This window comes from Notolepis coatsorum (genome assembly GCF_963971535.1).
Source record: "Notolepis coatsorum genome assembly, chromosome: 3".
Classification (NCBI taxonomy): domain Eukaryota; kingdom Metazoa; phylum Chordata; class Actinopteri; order Aulopiformes; family Paralepididae; genus Notolepis; species Notolepis coatsorum.
The window spans coordinates 76739234-76764258 of NC_140167.1; the positions used below are offsets into that span (position 1 = coordinate 76739234).

General features: G+C 40.7%; 2 protein-coding genes across 3 annotated transcripts in view; one reads left to right on the forward strand and one right to left on the reverse strand.

Annotated features, from left to right (window-relative positions):
• The window catches only part of lrrc40 (leucine rich repeat containing 40), a 46612-nt gene extending 25674 nt beyond the window's left edge, over window positions 1-20938 (reverse strand). For both annotated transcript variants that reach the window (XM_084310020.1, XM_084310019.1), the window contains exons 1-5: window positions 20698-20938; window positions 15171-15352; window positions 10780-10853; window positions 1641-1770; window positions 825-948 (exon numbers count right to left, since the gene is read on the reverse strand). In XM_084310020.1, the coding sequence (XP_084166146.1) occupies window positions 825-948; window positions 1641-1770; window positions 10780-10853; window positions 15171-15352; window positions 20698-20845 (658 nt within the window). In that variant the 5' untranslated portion in view covers window positions 20846-20938. The remainder of the gene's footprint in view (window positions 1-824; window positions 949-1640; window positions 1771-10779; window positions 10854-15170; window positions 15353-20697) is intronic.
• A 1234-nt stretch (window positions 20939-22172) lies between these two features.
• The window catches only part of dohh (deoxyhypusine hydroxylase/monooxygenase), a 7845-nt gene continuing 4992 nt past the window's right edge, over window positions 22173-25025 (forward strand). Inside the window, exons 1-2 of the mRNA XM_084311021.1 lie at window positions 22173-22275; window positions 23148-23254. Of these exons, the coding sequence (XP_084167147.1) occupies window positions 23149-23254 (106 nt within the window). The 5' untranslated portion in view covers window positions 22173-22275; window position 23148. The remainder of the gene's footprint in view (window positions 22276-23147; window positions 23255-25025) is intronic.

The window sequence follows — 25025 nt, forward strand, 5'->3', positions numbered from 1 at the left end:
TTGTTTTGTGGTTATATGGCATTGATTTGTTTTGTGGTTATATGGCACACTTTGGCTCTTTTTGTTTTTCATTTTATGTTATAATTGTTATATGTTATGACATTTAACAATTAGAGGCCGGCGTGTAAGAGCCAATTTACATGGTTGTAGTGCCATATGTTATATTTTATGCAATTGTTTGGATTTATGTATTTATGATGAATTCTGCCTGTAATACATTGTGCCTGCCAGCCTGCCAAATTGAGTTTGTGGCATCAGTTCCCGTTGCTCACCAGTAGGTGACATACGTAGCTACTTAATGAGTAACGGGACTGATGACAGGCAGGTGTGTTTGGTTACCGGTAGAGCCAAACAGTTTTTGACCGTCAAGTCGTCAAGTCGTCAAGTCGTCACGTCGACACGGCACGTTGTTTTGTTATCGTTTTGTTTGTAGTGTATAGTGTTTGTTTGTTCTTTTGAAGGTATCGTTGGCATTTGCTTTGTATCGCATGCAATTGGTGCATACGTTAATTATGTGGTAAATAAACCCATTTGGGGTACTAGTGGAACGGACCTTGTGGACATTCATTCCTTTCACCAGACGGTATACAACAGCGGCCACAGACGCGTCAACTATAGGTTTTTAGCCGGTAACAGCCTCCTCAAGGGCTTATAGTTTTATTGTTTTTGTTAAAGTCAAGTTGGCCCTTATACAACATATGCAAAGATATTTACAGAAGGTAGATGAGAATTCTTTTTTTTAAACTAATGAAATGTTCACAGACAGAGACAGAGACAGAGACAGAGACAGAGACAGAGAGAGAGAGAGAGACAGACAGACTTACTAGAGAGCTGAGCCAGACAGTCAGGCAGACAGGTGAGCATGTTGTGAGACAGGTCTAGTTTCTGTAGATCAATCAGACGGCCCAGACTGGAGGGGAGGGACTTTAGATGGTTGTTGGACAGGCCCTTCAACCAATTACAACATAGTTACATTAGCCATCATATAACAACACCGGAAAATGATGTGTCATGTCACCTTCTAGTTCATGGCTAGAAGGTCATGGTTAGAAGGTCATGACTAAAAGATAATAGAAGGTCATAACTAGAAGGCCGTAGTTATAAAATCATGACTAGGAGGTCATGACTAAAAGGTCATAGCTAGAAGGTCATAGTTAGAAGGTCATAGTTAGAAGGTCATAGTTAGAAGGTCATGACTAAAAGGTCATAGCTAGAAGGTCATAGTTAGAAGGTCATAGTTAGAAGGTCATGACTAAAAGGTCATAGCTAGAAGGTCATAGTTAGAAGGTCATAGTTAGAAGGTCATAGTTAGAAGGTCATAGTTAGAAGGTCATAGTTAGAAGGTCATAGTTAGAAGGTCATGACTAAAAGGTCATAGCTAGAAGGTCATAGTTAGAAGGTCATAGTTAGAAGGTCATAGTTAGAAGGTCATGGTTAGAAGGTCATGGTTAGAAGGTCATGGTTAGAAGGTCATGACTAAAAGGTCATAGCTAGAAGGTCATAGTTAGAAGGTCATAGTTAGAAGGTCTTCAAATGGGTGGTATTCTCCTTTAAGGTTAAATATACTGATACTAGACCTCCTGGTGTGTGTGTGTGTGTGTGTGTGTGTGTGTGTGTGTGTGTGTGTGTGTGTGTGTTACCAGTTCAGTCAGGGTCTCTAGTTGTCCCAGGTCATGAGGCAGGTCTTCTAGAAGGTTCTGCTGCAGCATCAGACAGCGGAGGTTCTTCAGAACACACAACTCCACCGGCAACACAGTCAGCTGGTTGTGACTACACCAGGGTTAGAAATTAACATTTTTTTTCAAGGGCTTTTTTTGCCCCCCTTAATTGATTTTCGGGGGCTTTTTCTTTGTATTTCGGGGGCACTGAATTTTTATGATAAACGGTAGGGGTGGGACGGTTCACAAAATGGACGGTTTGGTTCATATCACGAATTTGGGGTCACGGTTTTCAGTTCGATATACGTAAATTTTTATTAAAAAAAATGTAACACTCAAATCTAAAAGTCAAGATAGACTGCGCTCACAAATTATAACACTGGGTGCTGAAATCCCGTCGAGTATAATAGAAAAAGAAAGCAATACGCTTGGACCAGCACTCACAGATTTTGGTATATTTAATGGCAGCCTGAAACAAACATGTTTCGGAACATAATCGTTCCGAAACATGTTTGTTTCAGGCTGCCATTAAATATACCAAAATCTGTGAGTGCTGGTCCAAGCGTATTGCTTTCTTTTTCTATAACACTCAAATCTAAACATGTTTCTCATTTATTAAAAATAAAATAAAAGGTTTACAGTGTTTACAGCCTTAAATAATGTTTGGCACACAAAGACCGAACTGACTGAAAAATATAGGCTACATTTGTCAAAGTATTAATTTAGTGCAAACAAACAATATGCTCAGCCAGCACTAGACTTTCCTTTCTTTAATTAATATAAACACACAAAAACAATGTCAACCATGTTTAAATTCCCTGCTTGTCAGTTCTTAATGGAAAGATTCGTTTTCTGCTTGAAATTATTGTGTTTCTGTCTACATATATTTAGACTAACATTATTTAAATATTGAGTGCAACTGTGGTGGATTACGTAATTCTGTGAGTTGGAACTATCTATGGGTTGGCGCCGGGTCCCCACGGACATTTTAGCGTGTGGCACCGCCACCTTCAGCTCCGGTCACGTTAGGAGCAGTTCATAACGTCAACAAGCAGCGCGAAAGCGGCAATAGTCCCGGTTGGAGTTAGTAAAACACAGTTGTATGTTAGCCTTCTTGGATGTTGAATAAACGCCTATCATTGTCTTTAAACACCCCGCCTCTCAGACTCCCATTTCCTCCTCTGCTACAGTAGCTAGTAGCTACGGTGTTAGCTGTTGTTGTGAAGGGCTAGCTAGCTAACAGCTACAAACATTGTACAAACTGCTAACGCTATGGCAAGATGTGTGTAGGCCTATGTAATGTTAATGGCTATGTTTTTAAAGTCGTAATGAAGATTGATTTATATTGTGCGTGCCATTTTTACACAAACTGACTAGCACCTGGCTGCTGCTGCTGCTGCAGCTGCAGCCAGTGCAGAACACCGGCTCCGCCAAATGATTTTTTTTATTTGCGCGTCATCTGAACCGTATACGATACACAGACGCTCCATTACCGGATAAATATATATATATAATTAGTAAACTGTCGGGGGCATTAAGTGCCCCCCTTAACTGATTTTCGAGGGCATTTTATCCATTTTCAAGGGCATTATGCCCCAAGCCCCCGTTAATTTCGAACCCTGGACTACACACACACAGTCTCACTATACTTTAGTATGCATATTATCATAGTAGGTAGTAGTATAGTAGTATAGACATATTAGCATAGTATGTAGTAATATAGGTATAGTACAGGGGTCAGCAACCTGCGGCTCCGAGGCCGCATGCGGCTCTTTAGCCAATCAGCTTATTTCTTATTTTGGAGATCGATGGCATACTGTGACACTGAAATGAAAAAATATTTCATCAACTAAAATATTTCATCAACTAAAATATACAGTACGTCACACCCCGCGCCTCTCCCTGCCATCTGCAAGTGGCTAATCTTGAGTTTCCGACCCCCCAGTAAGCCAACCATGGATAAATCCAAAAAAAGGAAAGTCTGAGGAAAATAGAGGGTTTAATTCAGCGTGGACAGATTAATTTGCTTTCACGACTAACAATGCAGGCTTACCTGTATGCCTGATATGTGGTGCGAAATTTGCGAACAACGAAAAATTTACTTTTTATTTTATAGATTTTCCACAAATAAGGGAAGGACTCAAATAGAGCTGCATAGTTCAGGGTTTTATTTCAAAGTAGGTCTACAGATGCCAGTGTTTTTTCTCCTTTTCTGTGTTTTATTTCAAAGTAGGTCTACACATGGTAGTCTTTTTTCAAAGTAGACTACTTTTTATTTTATAAATGTTCCACAAATAAGGGAAAGACTCAAATATACCTGAATAGTTCAGGGTTTTATTTCAAAGTCGGTCTACAGACACCAGTGTTTTGTCTCCTCTTCTGTGTTTTATTTAAAAATAGGTCTACACAGCCAGTATTTTTTCTCCTCTTCATAAGAGTTTGAGGTTTTCCTTTGTTATAACAGGTAAAAACAGCAATAAAAAGTAAAACAATTTCTTTTTGTTGCTTTATTATTCCATTAATGCAACAAACTGTGTGCTATAAGTATAAAGTATAATAAATCGCAAATTACTTTGGGTATGCAATTGTCAGGCGTTTTATGCTAAATGTGGGGTATGCTTGGGGATATATGTAAGGGATAATGTATTATATGTATGTATGTATGTATGTATGTATGTATGTATGTATAATGTACGAGGTCATTGTCGCAAAATAATTGACCGACACAGAGTTTAGAACACTGAGGCGCAGCCGAGGTGTTTTAAACGTCAGTGAAGGTCAATTATTTTGCGACAATGACCGAGTATAGGCTATACATTATCCCGCTTATTACATGGCTAACTTACTAACAATATACCTAATTCATCGACAAGACGAGATCAAATGCAGACGCAGTTGTTCTGTGGCTCAGCCCAAATAAAGTGATGATTATTATCGGCAGCCGGCAGGTCTGTGGTCTGATTGCATGACTGACTATGCTGAGCAGCACTGATACAGTGTGTGTAGTGGGCTTGATTGGTCCAGCTGCGCACAGCGGCCATTATTGTTCGGCAGAGGTCCGTTATCGAGTAATATCGGACCTCTGACGAGCGCTATTGACCAATCACAAGCAAGCATTTCGGCGAATGTGAAAACGCCATGTAATAAAAAACGTTATACACTGTGTTATCTTCATTTTAAGGGTAAATAGGTTGTGCGGCTCCCTGAGCATTTAATTTTGTGGGAGGGGGAAAAAGTGGCTCTTTTGATAGTAAAGGTTGCTGACCCCTGGTAAAGTAGATTCCTTAGTAGCAAAGTGCATAATAGTACAAGCCTGCTATATTAATTATTATTACTTATTTATTGTAGGCTATTATTTGTAGCTACTTATTCTCAGGCTACTTCCTGGCCACAGTGGGCTAACCCTCGGTATGCCTCATGGCTACTTACAGGGTTTGTACACCTTTTCCAAGGCAAAATGCAAGCACTTTTCAAGCATTTTCAAGGTGCATTTTCAAGATTTTCCAGCATCTTATGCGGCTGTGGTAAATTAAATATTTACTCAAAATGATTATTTCACTTCTTCCATCACATTAAATCAGATGTTATTGTGCTATAAACAACCAAAATGATGTAGACTTGGCATCATATATAACCTGGCTGAGCCGTATTGTAACGTACTGTATATCTGTATGTCGTCGTGTATGTCATAAATGTCATGATGAATTGAACATGGGGGACCCTGATGTAAACAAGACAAAAGTATTTCTCTGGTCTGCATTCCCTTAACAATTGTGTGTATTGAGCCGTACTGTATTGTACCCATTCTGCAATCTGTTAATAAAGTTTTCAATCAATCAATCAAACGTGACGAGCCAGGCCAATTTTAGCATGTTACAGCATGTTACAGCACTTTACAGTAAATTACATGGATAATAATGTTAAGGTAGTTGGTTAATTCCTGTAAGTAAACAATCACTCAAATAATCACCAGATAAAACTTCAATTTCAATCAAATATTTACTGAAAATTTGCTAAATAAGAGAACAGACTTTGAGGTAGGCAGTCAATCAGCTCCTTGAGCCTTATGTATGTACCGGTATGTATAAAACATTTATATTTCATTTTCATTTATAGGCTAAGGCTACTGCCTATGAATTTTAGAGCCTAATGATGGCCTACCTAGTACCTACAGGAATGAACGAACTACCTTAACATTATTATCCATGTAATTTACTGTAAAGTTCACGTTAGCTGTTAGATTGCATATTCCATAAATTAACATGCTAAAATTGGCCTGGCTCGTCACGTTTGATTGATTGATTGAAAACGTACAGTACACTACGGCTCAATACACACAATTGTTAAGGGGATGCAGACCAGAGAAATACTTTCGTCTTGTTTACATCAGGGTCCCCCATTTTCAATTCATCATAACATTTATGACATACATGACATACACATATACAGTACGTTACTGCGTTCCAGACTACAAGTGCCCCACACCAGTTCCACACCAGTCTCCGTAAATGTTCCGTTATAAAAATTAAATACCATTTCAATACACAAGTTTTCATGTTTTGAAATACATGGAAGGGAATTAGCTAACGTTAGGCTAGGCTACATGCTGCCTATTTCAAAACACTGCGGTGAAAAACAGAGTCCGGTAAACACGAGTTTGTAATTCCAATAGTGTATTCTGCCTGTTACTTGACTATTTCGATTATTGAAGTGGTATTTTTATAACGAACATTTACGGAGACAGGTGTGGAGCACTTGTAGTCTCGAACTTAGTAGTACCTGGCGAGCCAGGCAGAGACACGTTAATAACACCCATGGCTCATTGGCTCACCTTTCATGTGGCTCGAAAGTGCACTCTCCCCCATGGTAAAAATCTGCAAGTCCTTTCTGCATATTTTGCACACGGCTACTCTGGGATGTCCTCTTTTTAACCATGAATTATATTTTATATCTCCAAGCCAGAGCTCATTAAAACGTGTAGGCATGTAGGCCACACACACACACACGCTGTTCTCAGATGGCACAGGTGAAAAAAAAAACACTACGGGTCGAGTCCAGCCACATTTCATTTTGCGTGAAAGGCGAATGCAATTAGGCTCGTTCGAGTCGCTCCGACTTATTTTATTTCTTTATCTAAAAACCAAACTATTCAGTCAGATAGCGATTTATTATGAAAGTATAAAGTGCAATTACAATTTCAATAACTTTCCAGCACTTTATACACAATGCAAGCACATTTAAAACCTTGAAAACAGCACATTGAAATACAAGCATTTTCAAGGATTTCCAGCACCCGTACGAACCCTGTACTTACTATACAATAATTGAGCTCATTTTTTTTTTTTTTTTTTACAATTTTTTTTTGCATTTCCTTTGAATTTTGAACATTAATTTTTCAACATATGTACACAAACAACAAAACATTAGACATAAAACAAAAACAAAAAAGAAAAGCAAAATATGACATGAGTTCATTGACCTTCCTTGTATTTACATTGTATATTTACTAAGGGTGTAACGGTACACAGAAGCCACGGTTCGGTACGTACCTCGGTATTGGGGTCACGGTTCGGTACGAGTTCGGTATAACAGAAAAAAAATATTTATAATAAATTAATAAAAAATTTATCTTTTTTTCAAATTTAAAAAAATAAAGTTAATTCATAAATTATATATATATATATTATGATAATTATTATAATTATTATTATTATATAGAATCATTTTCTATAGGCTTGCCGTGGTAGTCAGTGATACTTGTGTCATTCTGTGTTCAGGCATCCACTTGCCTACTGCCCCTTTAACAACTTATCCTTGCTAAGTTTCACTTTCACTTCTAGAGAGAATTTAACTTCACGACGAGACTGAATACTAGAGAACAGATGACATATTACAACAATGGCAGAAGATTATTTGGATTTAAACACAGTGGAGCTCAGATGATCTGTCCGGAAAAGTATGTTTATTTTTTTTATTTGATGAGCTGTGCCTGTGAGTCCGGCGGGGGAGAATGTTGATGTGTTTGTTGGCGCGCGTGTGTGTGTGTCGGCGACGCGTGTGTGTTTCTTTCCATTGGTTTCATTTGGTTAACGTTATTGGCCGAACAAGAAAACGCAGCTGTTCCAATGTAAATGTGCCTTTCTCCGTGCACTTTCGCCGCTCTGAACTGAAGTCAGGGACTCGGTGTGCCGCACGCTGTTCTCGCACGGACCTCGCGAGTGCCTGCATGTGGGTGTGTTTGCGCTGTGGGGCGTATTCTCCGTATGGCTGCACGTACCGCAAATTCGCGGGACGAATACACGTACCGTTACACCCCTAATATTTACATTTCAATTTCTTCTCTTAGTTCCTATCATTCTTCTGTGGTGTCGTTCTTAATTGTCTTATATTCCTCCCATTTTTCCCATCTTGATTTGAATTCGAGCTCATTCTACCTTACAGCAAGTTCAACTCTGTGGGCTCTGACCCTGACCTTCAAACCAGGTACGCAGTGAAGGTGAGGAATCGCTTTCAGCTGCTGGGTGAGGAGGAGGAGCCTAATACCAAATACAGGCGGTTCGTTGCTGCGAATGGCGGCCAGGATGTGTGTTCCAGTGGTGGAGAGGAATGGGGTGTCCCGGAGGTCCAGGCATCCGGAGGGAGTGGAGAAAGCACGCCAAGGCTACTGGCACGAGCAGACTGCAGAGAATCGCAAGGTACTGAACAAGGCCAAATGGCTTCCATTCGATACCTACGATAAGATCAGGGGGGGAGGAGCTGATGGAGAAGGTGCAGAGAGTGGAGCATGGTGAACAGCAGTACGGGGAAGCATGGAGGGTCATCAATGAGATGAGTGGGAGGAAAAGGTGGAAGGAGGGACAGGTGGCGGGCCACAGCCCAGAGGAGAGGGTGACCTCCTGGTTCACTTACTTCCGAAATCTCCTGGGAACACACTCGACAGTGGACGAAACTGAGGAGATGATACCTGCCGTCCTCACGAATCTCACTTTTGACAGGGAGTTTGCCAAAGTGAAATCCACACTGAAGCAGGAAAAAAGTGCTGGGCCGGACGACATTCCCCCAGTGGTCTGTAAGAACTGTGACCTTGACAACATCATCCTGGAGTTCTGCAACCACACCCTGATGACAAACAACCAGCCTGATATGTGGTCCCAGTGCCTAAGTCCAGAGATCTCTCAAAGCCACACAATTACCGTGGCATAAGTCTGACGTGTGCAAAGATGTACAATCGCATGATACTGAACCGGATACAGTAGTACTGTGCTTCATCGATTTCAAAGAGGCATTTGACTCGATACACAGAGGCGTGATGATGAAGATACTCAAGGCCTTGACATCCTCGCTAGGGTGATGCAAGGGGACACCCTTGCCCCCTACCTCTTCGTCATAGTCCTAAACTATGCGTTCAGGAAGGCCATCCGTGGACGGGAGCAGGAACTTCGCCTCACAATAACACCTAGGAGATCGAGATGACATCCCGCCGTAGTCCTAACAGACCTGGACTATGTGGACGACATCAGCCTGCTCTGACCACGTAGACCAGGCACAGGAACTCCTGTGCAGAGTGGAGACGGAGTGCACCAAGGTTGGCCTTAGGCTAAATGCCAAGAAAACCGAGGTCATAACCTATAACATCCTCCCGGACCATCCACCTCTAATAACAACAGGAGGTACTGCTCTAAATGAAGTCAATGATTTCAAATACCCAGGCTCGTGGATCAACTTGTCCGAGCAAGACCTTAAAGTGAGGAAGGCGTTTGCATTGAAGGGCCCTGAACGGCATGACCAGTGTGTGGAACTCCAACCTCCCCCGACAAACATCAAACTCAGTTTCTTAGTCTGTTCTCCAATATGGCAGTGAATGCTGGACCCTGAAGCCCACTCTGCAGAAGTCCCTAGATGGGTGCTACAGCAGAATGCTGTGTGTAGTACTTAACATCAACAAGGATGAGCATGTTACCAACACAAACTTGTATGGGGGTGGGGCGCCAAGGGTGAGCGAGAAAATAGCAGTCAGGAGAATGAGGCCGGCAGGTCACTGCCAGTGACACCAAGAGCTGCCAGCCAGCAAACGTGCTGTGGAAGCCAACACACGGGCATCGATCGCGAGGATGTCCCACACTAACATAAGTGGACATACTCAAGAAAGATGTGGGAGCAGGAAGTACCGGCGAGCTAGCTGGATGCATGGAGGATCGGGATGACTGGAAGCACCGATGGATGGCCCGTCATAGGACGCAGGGATTAAAGCAAAAAAAAATCTCCTGACTGAACTTTTTTTCAGGCCAAGTCTATTCTTATTTTAACCTCCACTGTATTTTCTTTTAATAGCGTTAGCCTACTTGTAGAGCCTACTGTCCTGATTGTGACTATAGACCCTACTGTTGTGGTTGTTGTGCCAGGCAGGGAGGCTGTGTGCTGGAGAGCATGAATGCAAGTCTTGTGGCTAGCTTCTGATTGATGGCGAGCTAGCACTTTTTTCCCATTACTTTGAACCATGAACTAAAAGGCTTGTTATCATACAAACAAGGGACTAAACACGTTTCGCAATTATGCCACAACAATGTGGAACGCCCTACCCACAGCCGTAAAAAAATGTGAATCCTCAAGTGTTTCCCACAGGATTTAGTGAGACTGTGGTGGTGGGTGAACCTCTGCCCCTCCAGAGGGGTCCGGGGGCATGCCGCCTCGGAATTTAAAAAAAAAATTACGTTTTAAAGTTAAATGCATCAATCTGGTGCACTTTGAGAGCAAAATTAAGAGGCTAGATCTATGATGATCTTTGTGCTCAAAACACAAAATCGACTAGACACTAGAGCATGCATAAGTGGTTGCCTGTGTTGAACTAGTTTATTTTTTTAGAAGAAATAAAATAGACTGGATTACTATTACGACTACTACCACTACTGATACTATACTACTGATTGGCAAACTTTATATATATAAAAAAAAAAGTAAAAAAAAAAAGATAAATTTTTAAATATAAATTAAAATATTATATAAATATAATCAAATAGACGGAAATCCGCCTCAAGACGGAACGCTTTAATGCCTGTAGGACGACCTAGATGATGATACTGTGGACCTTGTTGGACGTGGCTCTGTGTGCGTGTGTGAGTACCTCAGTCTTAGCTGTTGGAGTTGTTCTAGCTCTCCCAGAGCACGGGGTAGACTGCTCAACTTGTTGTCATGGAGCTGATAAACAACAAACAAACAAACAAACAAACTGTATGAGATCATGTAATCTGTCCGTGTGTTTGTGTCTCTGTCTACAGCAAATCTCGCAAACTACAGGGCAGATTTAGATGAAATGTCACACATGGGCTACAGGCCGGAACTGAACTGAATTCTGGAATATTTTTCAAATCAGTCAACAAGTATTTTATTTGAATGAATTTCTATCTGTCCATTGAAATAGATATTCAATATAAGGTTACACCATTTGAAAGCAAGAGGGTGATACTACACAGGTTCACTGCTCAGAGCCTCTGGTAATTAGCTCTCTGTTTACAACATGGCAATACCTTCATTGTTAAGTAGCTACTAGTTTGATAGACTACAGTTTTAGAATAGTCAGTGCTACCTACATCCAGTGTGGTGAGTGGTAGGTTACTAAACTAGTTAGGTAATTCCACAAATTTGGATGGTCCTCTTTTAACCCTTTCACTGCCGCACTACCAAATGGTTAACCCTTTCACTGCGACAATACACAAAGGTTAACCATTTCACTGCCACATAAGGCTTAAGATGGCGCCGTCTAATGGCGACATGGTGCTGCTTGCTCTGTGTTTGTCTGTTTTCTCCATGTGTTTTTCGGAGGGTACGTGTCTGAAATATGAAAGGATGGAACTTTTAAGGATACGTTCTGTGCTGCCGGACATTGAACCCAAGTTACTTTATTCTTCTAGTGACTTTGTTCAACAAACCGGCTCGGGTCCACACAACGGCTCTGCGCCTAGGAGACGCGGAAGACGGGCTGGCGTTCTTGTGCGTCACAGAAAACGCAAGCACCGCTCTGCATTACCGAGTATAATACTCTCAAATGTGCGATCCCTATCTAACAAACTGGATGAGCTGGCCATGTTAACATCATCTCGGAAGGACTACGCAGACTGCTCCGTAATGTGCTTCAGCAAGACGTGGCTTCACTCTGGCATACCCGACTCCGCGCTACAGCTAGACGGGTTCTTTAGCCCCCTTCCCTCTGGCAGAAGACTCCAAAGTCTCAGGTGCAGGACATCCCATTTTAAAAACAGTACATATCCCGAGGCTGTCCGTCACCTGAACTCAAGTACAAATGTACAGGCACTTTGCACAACAAGGGCTAGCACCAGCCAACATGCACTTTAAGGCAATATGCACTTTAAAACTGGAACACTGAGCAATTTATTTTAGGTACTGTAGCATTTTTTTCTTTTTAATTGTTTGTGTAAACTTTTTATTGTGGGGATTGTATTCTTGTGTTTTTATATTGTATGTTTTTAACATTGTCTGTACTGTATGTGGCACCAAGACAAATCCCAATCAACCGTGTTGAAATGGCAATAAAGTTTTTATCTATCTATCTGTAACAGCAGGTTAACCCTTTCCCTGACACACTACAGAAGGTTAACCCTTTACTATCACACTACCGACGGTTACCGTCAAAGGGGAAAGGGTTAAAAGGTTGTGATTGTGAACCATCGAGCCTCAACAATTATAGGCCATTTCAAATCTGTCTCCCCTAGCCAAAATACTGGAAAGTCTGATGAGTAAACAACTGAAGGATTTCTTAAGGAACTATTTTACTATTTCTTTCACTATTTGGGCACGTTTACACAATTCCTGTGAGTCTATGGAACACCTCTGTAATATATATATTTTTTTTATTCATTGTTTTGTATTTCTAATCAAGTCCTCAAAAACAGCATTTTTCTACCTCAAGATCTCGAGCCGTTTTGAGCCTGGGCTCCTAAACCACTGCGCAGCGGCGTCGTCGCCTGAACATTAACATGCAGCGGTGTCTTTCTGACATCACATATCGCGCACATTTTCAAATGACTCAGTTCAGTGAGGGTGAATATTGTGAGAGGAGAATTGGAAGAATGCGCCAATATGAGAATTTTGAGACATAGATCATATTAATATAAGTTCACATAGCTAGGAAACAATGCTAAACACTCAAAAAGGCCATTTATAAGATAGTTCCCCTTTAAACAAAAATGCTATTTTATCCTGTTTTCAATCTGTTGCTTTTAAGGTATTAGAAATACAACTCCTGCAGCTAAGACGTACTACATGCTGATAAAACAAAAATTATGGTCTTTACTAAATCTAAATCTAAAGCCCATTCCCCTTTTGTAGTGTACACAACTCAAGGAATTCTTATTCAGACCGTCTCCACTTTTAAATATCTCGGTTTTATTCAGGATGATGACTTGTCTTTTAAACCCCACATTGAAAATCTGGTTAAGAAGTTGAAATTAACGGTCTCGACTCCCGGAGTCAGCATTGCCCTGCGGCTTGGGCCGGTCGTCATACTAACTTGTTTGGCTGAGTTAGGGGGAGGGAAGTCGTGGGTGGTAATCTGGCTTTGTGGACAGCGACGCCTACAGGTCAGGTCTGGGCGCCTGCTCAGCGAAAGGCAGGAAATGGTGAAGGCAGCGTGACCTCCCACGCGTTACGCTTCACCAATGAGAGTCCTCGCTGCCAGGTGAAAAGAGAGCCACTGGCTGTCTCCACATGTGTCGGAGGAAGCATGTGGTGGACTTCAGGGTTCCCTTGTACCGACCAGTAGGAGGGACATGCGCACAACAACCAGGTAGGGGAGGGGGGGAATTGGCATAACGACTAAATCGGGATGGGGAGAAAAATTTAAAATCAGGCGGAGAAAAAAAGAGGATACAAAAAAAATAAGTTGAAATGAAGGCTGGGTTTTTATTTTAGAAACAAGTCCTGTTTTTCGATTATGGCGATGTATTGTACATGAATGCCTGTTCTACCTCATTGCATATTGCTTGACTCTACTTATCATGGTGTCATAAGTAGTGCTGTCAGGCGATTAAAAAAATTAATCTAATTAATTACAGGATTTGTAATTAATTAATCTAATTAATCGCATTTTAATCGCATAACCATTTTATGCCTGATATTCTATATTCTATAATCATATTTCAAATTGCATGTGTCCGGATGGCAGAATTCAGTACTGTATCTACAAAACCTTCTGTTTAATCATCTTCCATCTATTAATTTGCTTAGATTTTTCAGGTCTGGTCAATTTGAGCATAGTGTTATTCACAGTCAAAGATAAAAAAAAATTATTGATATTCTCATTTGGTTCATTACAATTTACTCAAGACACAGTATTTCTGACACTGGGAATACATTCCCTGAGATCCATAGATGTCCCTAGAATCAGATACCAAGAACATGCAAATGGACCATATAAAAAAAGTCTGTAATGTGTATTCTACGTTCTTATGGAATGAATGAGATAAAAAAAAAAGTTTATAAAAAAAAAAAAAAAAAAATCTTTTTTTTTGTAATTAATTTTGAGTTAATTTTCATAACGCGATAATTTGCTGTGTAATTAATTAATCTAATTAACGCGATAAACTGACAGCCCTAGTCATAAGATGTATTACTGACTGTCGATCACTCACACATCATTGTACTTTATATGCCAAGGTAGGCTGGCTGTCCTTGTCTGCTCGTAGGCTTCTCCATTGGTATACCTTTATTTATAAAGCACTTATTGGTCCGTTACCTTTATACCTCTGTACTAGTGTACTTATCTCACTATCTCTGATAATCTATTTTACAGCTTGAGATCTCAGGACTATCTTTATGCCTCAGTCCCCAGAACTCGCACTGAGTTTGGGAAGAGGGCTTTCATGTACTCTGCTCCCTCTACTGGGAACAGACTTTAAAAAAAAAACTCTGAAGCTACAGGCCCTTGTCACCTTGCCTGATTTTAAAGTTCATGTCACAGACTTTGCAACGTCTGCATTTGGAGTTTGCAAATGCATTGATACATAATGCTGATACTACCGGTACATGTTACTAATGTTAAGGATATGGTGGTGCTTGCACAATTTATTTATTTTATCCTTTTGTCTGTCTGTGTTTTGTCCTGTATCTTGTAACTTGTTTATTATTTGTATTGCTGCCATTTTAGTCAGGTCTTGTAAAAGAGATCCCTGATCTCAAGCATTTTACCTGGTTAAATAAAGGTTAAAAAAATAAATAATAAGAAAAAAGTAGGTTAGTTAGCTAGGCAGTGCTACCTATATCCAGTATGATGAGTGGTAGGCTGGTTATCTAGGCAGTGCTACCTATATCCAGTATGATGAGTGGTAGGCTGGTTAGCTAGGCAGTGCTACCTATATCCAGTATGATGAGTGGTATGTTGGTTAGCTAGGCAGTGCTACCTACATCCAGTATGATGAGTGGTATGTTGGTTAGCTAGGCAGTGCTACCTACATCCAGTGTGGTGAGTGGTATGTTGGTTAGCTAGGCAGTGCTACCTACATCCAGTGTGGTGAGTGCCGGCAGCAGCCTGATGTCATCGGACAACCCTGTGAGCTCATTGGACGAGAGGAGGAGCTTGGTGAGGTCAGTCTGTTCCCACCAGCCGTCTGCAGCTCCAAATGACATGTTCCGATTGGCTTCCTCGGGTGCGTCCACGTTCACACGATACACACTCTGAGGGACTGATATTATCACCAGGGTTAACTTGTCAATCAATCAATCATGTATATCTGTCTGTCTCTATCTATATTCCTTCTGCAGTATTAACACATTGGGGACGGGCCACGGATATATCCGGCTTTCGAATCCATGCGTTGTGGACAGAATCACGGACATATCCGTGGGAAGTTGTTATTGCTTTTATTCCATTTTAATAACCTATTCAAGGTCGCCGAGCGGCACTGCAGATTTTCAATACTCTATGAATTCGACAATGTGCAATACCGGCCAGATCCTCTTAGGGGCGCCATCGCGCCACTGCAGTGTGCCCTGTGGCTGAAGGGATCAGTTTATTTTTTTTTCTTTCAACAGAGATTCCAGTAGCAGGATTCTGGATCTACAGCCTGTAGCTTGGATTACGTTTCGGATCGCAGATTTCACCATGCAATAAGGGGATTTATCATCAGCCAATGGACATATCGATCTACCAGATGGCGATCGATAATGGGGAAATGCTCGGGGGGGGGGGGGGGGGATCAGCCCCGACCACGGTAAGATCCCCTTCACGTAAATTACAGCCCGATCGGACACCGTTCTGATAGCCATCCAGGTGAACGGCCTATGTGGCTAGTTAGACGAACACGGTTATTGGTAATCAATAATAACAAACGACGTCCCCCGCCCCCCCCCCCCCCCTTTCATGCATACATGCTTTGGGACAGTCCCGATCATATGCAGTTTGAGTTATTTCTGTAGCATCTGTAAAACGGAAATGCCATTGGATATAACGTTAGCAGCTATTAGCCCTGTATCTCGGCTTCCAGGAAATATACTAGACCAAATCCGCTATAAAGCTTATATTCATGGCGCTATAAAATGAGAACCTATTGATGCATTTTTTTTTCTTTAAGCCATTTTGAAGGGACGGTTTATGAACTCAATTGACAATGACAATGGACAGATAGCAATACTATAAAGTATAGATTTAGCTGTACAAAAAGCCACACGTTTGTTTACATTCCCCGGTCCTCTTGCCATTAATTATCTGATGACTTGTCGTACAGAACTTGTAAGTCGCTTTGGATAAAAGCGTCAGCTAAATGACTAAATGTAAATTAATTAGACTAAGCCCAATGGTCCCGAATGTGTTAAAAGGTGAATGTCACACATTTCACATACAGTAATGTTCGTCCTGTGCTCCAGGACAGTATGTTCTTTGTGTGCAAATGGACTAAACATTTTCCACCTCAACATAAACAGCCTTAGACACAAACTGGATTAAATCAAACAATTATTCATTAATTAGTTCAGTGAGTATTTGTGAACACGCACCACTTGCCCCTGAAGCTAGAACTGCTTTGTTTTCTTTTCTTTAACTCAATCAGTGCCAGAGGGCGCTGTGTACTGTGTTGGTTAAAAGGCCACCACTTTAAAGTATAGGAATACGTGGCGATGTTTGCAGGGCTAAAATATCATAGCTATGGATATAATACTATTGCCCATTTGACATCGAGTATCTATCGTTCAATTTGTGAAAAATAAATATTTTTTTTCATCCATACATTCCCGTTTTATACCGTGGTGAATATGAGTATAGTTTTAGAGTAATCCTGTCTAATCCCAGAAAACGACGCTATGCAGCAATACGTGCATTTCACTAAAAACCGTGCCGTTTCTCGCCTGTATACGCTACTATTTCGAAATCAACTCTATATTATTGGTATTATGTTTCATCATGAATGCATGAAAGGGTGGGGGGGTCGTTTTTTTATGCTTTGGTCATCACCAACGGAATACGTTACAGAGTACATTACACACATACGGTCCGATCGCAATGAAGGAATTATTGGATCAACACAAGATTTCCCTTACCTTGACTAGGATGTACCCCAAAAAGAATATTCAAATTATCTGATCGCCATTCCAAGTATTGATGTCGATCGTGTCCATAATATAATCCACCAAAGAACATGAATCGGGAGTGTTTGATTCTTATAAATCCATGCGTTATAATCGCTCGCCATGCCCGACTAGGAATAGTCCGCCCGGACCTATATGATCGACGCACACCGGAATACAGAGTTTAAAAGGATGTGCAATACTGGCCGCAACCCACCAGGCGGTGGTATTGGACTTTTGCGATCTCAGACCCATTCCCAATGTTAACACCAGGCCCCTGGATGGATAATGAATGGAAATATAGAATAAAAGAAATAACGATGAAAACCCAACTTTTCTCGGGTTTGGCGCTCAAGCGTCGGCGAGTTAACCCGACTTATCTCGGGCTTGGCCTCCATTGAGTTAAGGGGCTCTGACTTTATGAGTAGAGCCATATGAAATCCGTTTTATTTTCCAAATTCCATTAAATTTTTTTTCAAATTCCGTTTTTTACGTTTTAATATTTCAGAATTCTGTATTTTGCTTTGTACGCTCATTTTACCATCAGAAATAGTGTCTAATAAGTGGGAATGAATAAATGTCCACAATTTAATAAGATATAACAGTCCATTTAATGTTTTTAAGTGCTGCAACTCAGAAATACAGTTCAATTTTACACAATATTTTTCAAATAACAAACAATAGATGTGCTAGCTAGCTAACGTTAATCAATAAAGATCCTCACTGCGATTGCCGATGGTTATGATAACTAACTAATCGCAGTGAGGATCTTTATTGATTAACATTAGCTAGCTAGCACATTTTGCATAGAATAAACTCGGCTAACGTTAGCTTATATAGCTAGCGAACTATAATTCTAGTTAAAGCTAGCTAGCTAATGTTAATCAATAAAGATCCTCACTGCGATTGCCGATGGTTGTGATAACTAAAGTTACGTGCTACAGTAGCTCCCTCCTATCAGTACTGTAGTCATGCCATTGATGCCAACATTCGTTGGACGAGCTATGCTAGCTCTCGTGACTAGTTTGTTGTTCTTCATTCCAGAAGGTTGCTTCCGGTAAACTAGCGCAACGTCACCACTGACAGCAGCGCTGTGCTCCAATAGGAAGGCATTTGCATGCATAAATGAATAAAAAAAAAAAAAAAAAATCCAAACGCAGTATAGTATCATTTCGAACACTCTAGTACTGCGGTACTATACTAATACCGGCAGTGTTGGGACTAACGCGTTACAAAGTAACGCGTTACAGAAACGAAGTTACTTTTTGCCGCAACTAGTACTCTAACGCATTACTTTTGAAATTCAGTAACGCTACTTACGTTACTGAATGGTTTGTTAGTTCGTTACTGCGTTCTTTTTATGTAGATTCATAGCGAGCGTCCTTATTTCGCCTGCGTTTGTTTTGTTTACTGTAGACTGAAAGGCGCTATATAAAACGAAGTATTATTATTATTATTATTATTATTATTATTATTTCTTTCCGTAGCCTCATTCTGGTTTTCGCACTTCTGATTGGCCACTGACGTTCTGAAAGAAATAGACGCTCTCTACAGTAAACAACAAGAGGACGCTCGCTATGAATCTACATAATAAGAACGCAGTAATAATAACGAACTAACAAACCATTTAGCAACTACTTGGAGAGATAATTAATATACAACATGGAAACGAGATAAAGAACATGTTTGAAGGGCTGCTGGAGTCAACTGGACTAACGTTACATCTCGACCACCGCAGACTGGTGACGGTGAGTGCAATGTGTTCACTGAAACTCAAGATCAACGGATTTTGACTGTACGAAATCTGCCAGGGAATCTCATAATACTAATCAAACAATATAAATATAGTCCTTTCATGCACAATTGATATCCTAACTATTCTAACGTTGCAATGCTTTGATTGATATCTTAAACAACGCTGCAAGATGGTTATGAATTAATTAATGAATGGATGAATGAATGAATGAATGAATGACAACTTTATTTAACAGATTGCAGAATGGGTACAATACAGTACGGCTCAATACATACAATTGTTAAGGGGATGCAGACCAGAGAAAGACGTTTGTCTTGTTTCCATCAGGGTCCCCCATTTTCAATTCATATAGACATTTATGACATACACAACATACATGACATTTATGGCATAGGGACATATAGGTATTTAGTACTGATACATTTGTGACATAAGCGGTATTCAAATATACAGTACTGTTACCCCTAGATCCTGACAGAGTATATACATATGATGGGGAGGGGACTGTACATTAGGAGGGGGTGGGTGGGTGGGAGAGAAATATACATACAGCGGGGAGGGAATATATAATGAAACGCTCTAGACCACATTGCTTAGCAGAGTTCGGTGATGTGAATGGAAACTGTCAAGTTGATCAACCGATTTTGAGTATATGGGGCATGGGACTTGAGCAATTTTTTTTTTTTAAATAACTAAATAGTTACTTTTCACAGTAACTCATTACTTTTGGGTGTAAGTAACTAGTACAGTAACAAAGTTACTTTGAAATGAAGTAACTAGTAAAGTAACTGAGTTACTATTTTTCAGTAACTAGCACAACACTGAATACCGGTATACCGTGCAACCCTAGTGTGTGTGTGTGTGTGCGCTGATCAGGAAATGAGAGAATCGATTTTTCAGCTCGCTTCTCTAGCGTGCATAAATACACATATACTATCGATAATCTAGCGTTTATTTGAAAACTATTCATAAATAGGCTGAAAAATTACAACGTTTTTTGTGTATTCCAGAATATTCCAGTAAAGGACGTTTATCACAGAATCTTTATATTTTCCTGAAACTTTCAAGAAAACAAGGGTTTTACAAAATGGTATAAAACGTAAATAAACCGATTAAAAAAACAATCCGTTTCGACAATGTTGACTGAAAACAAGTCGATAAGCGACGGCCAGATTAGACATAGTTTATGCGTTCACAATTGACTAACGCTTATTGACAGGGTCTCACAAACCATAACGCTTTGTATAGAATTTAATTTAATTAAATGTGAACAATTCAAATACATAAGAATTTCAAACGAGAATGCATAAAAAACAACAAACCAAAATAGGTCATAAACAAATAAACAATATTAACTTTAGATGTCCGAAAAGGAATAGGAAGAAGTATAAACATGTAATCCATCCCCTTCTCTACTACTCAGTGATATATACATCTTTCTATGTCACAATACAAATATACTGTACATACACGTGTATTGAGCTGTACTACTGTACCCATTCTGCAATCTGTTAATAAAAGTTTCAATCAATTCAATCAATCAATCAATTACACTTGTATGCGGTGCGAAAGCTCTGGGAGGAGTTGTCAGACAAAAAACGGCGGAATAAAGAAAGAATAAATAAACAATTATACTTATAGATTATAAGAGTGTGGTGTGTGACTGGCTTTGCCAGGTCACCCAACCTTAATAATGAAAATATGACGCCATACCCTCCTTCAGTCCTCGGCCACTCAGGTCGAGTTGTCCAGACTTCCTCGCTGCTTTCAGGAGACCTGAGGGAACCGCCGGCTCTTCTGCCTTCTCCTGGCTCCGAACCCCGTCTAGATGGTCTCCTCTTGCTCCTCTTCCCCTCCTCATGCTGCTTTACTCCAGAAAGAACAAATACAAAACGAGAGTCTGTCTGCCTGTCCCCGGTTCTGCAGGGATCCCCTGTTGCTGCCTGTTGGCTGTTTACAAACCGTGACCCGCGTTAACTTGGCGGAAGAGACCCTTCGGCGCTAAACCAATCAGAGAGGGTCTTCGCTGTACGCGGCTAGCCAATCAGAGAGCGTCTTCGCAAACATAGCTACGGAAAAAAATCACGCCTACAGCCTAGCGTGTTACAGCTTCCGGGTCACAGCCAAGGAAACTATAGGTCCAGCCATAGATATCTATAGAACACTAGATAGCTTAAGGAGGAGTCACCAGCGTCACTGAACCTCCGCCATCTTGCTCCAGTTAGCCTTGAGTGAGAGTGAGTGAGCTGCACAGACAAAAATACTCATAACTCGCTGAAATATTAACGGATTTACAAACGGGTTGGTTTGCTATAAACATCAAAGATGTAGTTATGATACTGCATACTTGTAAAAAAAAAATTAAAGATGTTTTTTTTTACAAACCGCTTGAATCATAGCCACGTTAATAATGCTTGTAATAAACCAAACCGTTTGTAAATCCGTCAATATTTCAGCGAGTTATGAGTATTTTTGTCTGTGCAGCTCACTCACTCTCACTCAAGGCTAACTGGAGCAAGATGGCGGCGGTTCAGTGACGTCGCTCTCCATTGGCCGGCAGCGCGGGCAAGCTATCTAGTGTTCTATATATATCTATGGGTCCAGCTGCAGCCCTGGAGAATCCTCTCACTGGCAAGCTCGAGGGGACGTCACTCTACGTTACGGCCTGGAATTGATTGATTGAAAACTTTGTCCGCCTTGTTTCGAACTGGTTATGCTTAGGCCCTCTTTTGAAGTCGGTTATGCTTAGAGTTTATCTTTAGAGCAGGGCGATAGACCACCAAACAATGTACAGTTTTGCTTGTACAGTTGTACAGTTTCCCCCACCACCCCCCCCCCACCAACCACCTCCAATGTACAAGTCGTATGCACACAGTTAAAGGGACAGTTATACAATGAAAATCACACATAATCACAAAATATAGCATTCAATTAGAATTCGAACAAAATGTTGAATTCTAAAATAAAAGAAAGTGTAAAATAAAATATTTAAAAAAATATAAATAAAGTATACAAATGTTGACGTGACAAGAGTGGAGTTTTTTTAAGGACTGTTCTGACTAGACCAGAAGTGATTCGTTCAGCTGAGTCTTTTATTTTGAAGGTATGTTCTGTCCAGACAGGAAGTGATTAGTTCAGCTGAGTCTTTTACATTTTACATTGAAGGACTGTTCTGTCCAGACAGGAAGTGTTGTGTTCCGCCGGGCAGGCAGCGTGTCATGATGTGGTGAGAAGATGCACTGACGTCAACTAACGACACACTGAGAGATTTATTAAGAGTTACAGTTAAAAGTAAGTAAAGTTACCGTCTGACCCGCGGATTATTAACCAGCTTCTTACATGAATGTACCGGCTAGTTAGTCAGGTAACTAGATTGCTGCTAGTTAGCTAACATGCTGGTTTGGTGTCATTGCTGCAATTCTATGCATCATCATGTGGCCAATGCCATGATACATATCTGTGTACTATACTATCTATATCTATACATGTACATATCTGTTCATACTATATCTATATCTGTATATCCCTTACCTCTTACTAGTTACGCTGCTGGCCAGTATGACTTTCTACCATAGTGTATTTATAGCGTTACCTACCTTACCTGTGCATATTAATACTACAACTCTGTACATCTGATTAGCACCAGTAGTACTCATCTCATTTATATATTTTATACACAGTTGAATCACCTGTACATTTAGCCCCTTTCGTGACTGTGATGCATTGTATAATACTGTTGCACTTTACTGTTACATTTGGACTCTGGTTGGATGCCAAATTTATTTCCCTTGTACTTGTGCTGCACAATGACAATACATTTTAATCGAAGCTAATCTAATCTAAATGGTAATCACAAGGTGATCGTGTTCAGGTATCTAGTCAGGTTGTACAGTGAGTGAGGACCAGACAGATGAAAAGCAGCCGATTCAGTCAGATTATTCAACCTTTTTTTCTTGGTGCAGGTGGTTTAGGTATTTTTTTTATGAATCTCAGCATGTCATCAACATTGTTTTATTGTTCATGGGTACAATATAAACCTTATATTTGGGATAACATGAAGTACACATGCACAACGTTTCTTGTTCTCAGTCAGTGTCCGTCCGTGACTGTAAGTAGGCTATTTATGAGATACATGTCTGTCTCTGTCTCTCTCTCTCTCTCAGTATGGCCAGTGTGGACCAGGTAGAATTAGTAGGTCATGTTCTGGTGGATCCGGCTCAGGACTTGGCCCGGAGGTTCAGAGCTCTGTTTACCCTGAGGAACCTGGGAGGTGAGATGTCTATGTTTTATATTATTTACTTTACTGCTCCAGTATCTTTACTGGCTCCAGCATCTTTACTGCTCCAGCATCTTTACTGCTCCAGAATATTTACTGCTCCAGAATATTTACTGCTCCAGTATCTTTACTGCTTCAGCATCTTTACTGCTTCAGCATCTTTACTGGCTCCAGTATCTTTACTGCTCCAGTATCTTTACTGGCTCCAGCATCTTTACTGCTCCAGCATCTTTACTGCTCCGATATCTTTACTGCTCCAGTATCTTTACTGCTCCAGTATCTTTACTGCTTCAGTATCTTAATACTGGCTCCAGTATCTTTACTGGCTCCAGCATCTTTACTGCTCCAGCATCTTTACTGCTTCAGCATCTTTACTGGCTCCAGTATCTTTACTGCTCCAGTATCTTTACTGCTCCAGTATCTTTACTGGCTCCAGCATCTTTACTGCTCCAGCATCTTTACTGCTCCAGTATCTTTACTGGCTCCAGTATCTTTACTGCTCCAGTATCTTTACTGGCTCCAGCATCTTTACTGCTCCAGCATCTTTACTGCTCCAGCATCTTTACTGCTCCGATATCTTTACTGCTCCAGTATCTTTACTGCTCCAGTATCTTTACTGCTTCAGTATCTTTACTGGCTCCAGTATCTTTACTGCTCCAGCATCTTTACTGCTCCAGTATCTTTACTGGCTCCAGCATCTTTACTGCTCCAGCATCTTTACTGCTTCAGCATCTTTACTGCTCCGATATCTTTACTGCTCCAGAATATTTACTGCTCCAGTATCTTTACTGCTTCAGCATCTTTACTGCTCCAGTATCTTTACTGCTCCAGTATCTTTACTGCTCCAGTATCTTTACTGCTCCAGCATCTTTACTGCTCCAGTATCTTTACTGCTCCAGTATCTTTACTGCTTCAGTATCTTTACTGGCTCCAGTATCTTTACTGCTCCAGTATCTTTACTGGCTCCAGCATCTTTACTGCTCCAGTATCTTTACTGCTCCAGTATCTTTACTGCTCCAGTATCTTTACTGCTCCAGTATCTTTACTGCTCCAGTATCTTTACTGCTCCAGTATCTTTACTGCTCCGATATCTTTACTGCTCCAGTATCTTTACTGCTTCAGCATCTTTACTGCTCCAGTATCTTTACTGCTCCTGCATCTTTACTGCTCCAGTATCTTTACTGCTCCAGTATCTTTACTGCTCCTGCATCTTTACTGCTCCAGTATCTTTACTGCTCCAGTATCTTTACTGCTTCAGTATCTTTACTGCTCCAGTATCTTTACTGCTTCAGTATCTTTACTGGCTCCAGTATCTTTACTGCTTCAGCATCTTTACTGCTCCAGTATCTTTACTGCGTCAGCATCTTTACTGCTCCAGCAGATATGAAATTACCCATATCGTGATCGTACGGCCAATCGGCCATGACAAAGCCCACCTCCAGTACCTGTCAAGACAACAATGTAATAGGCGGACAATGAGATTGGAGACAGAGTGGAAGGGGTTGTAACAGTTGACTCTTCTTAAAACACATAATACCTCACAAACTGCCCAAATACACATAATCTGACTGGTCCACCTATAGCCTTGTTATTAAATAATCCTCTGTATAATGGTCCTCATTCTCAAACATGTTCGTAAGTGCCTTTGTAAATATCTTGGTAAAAATTTCGTACCGACACATTTACAAAAATCATCCTACAAAAATGGGCAAAATGTTCGCAGCTGTGCTCCGCTGAATGAATAGAATAGATTAGAAATACTTTA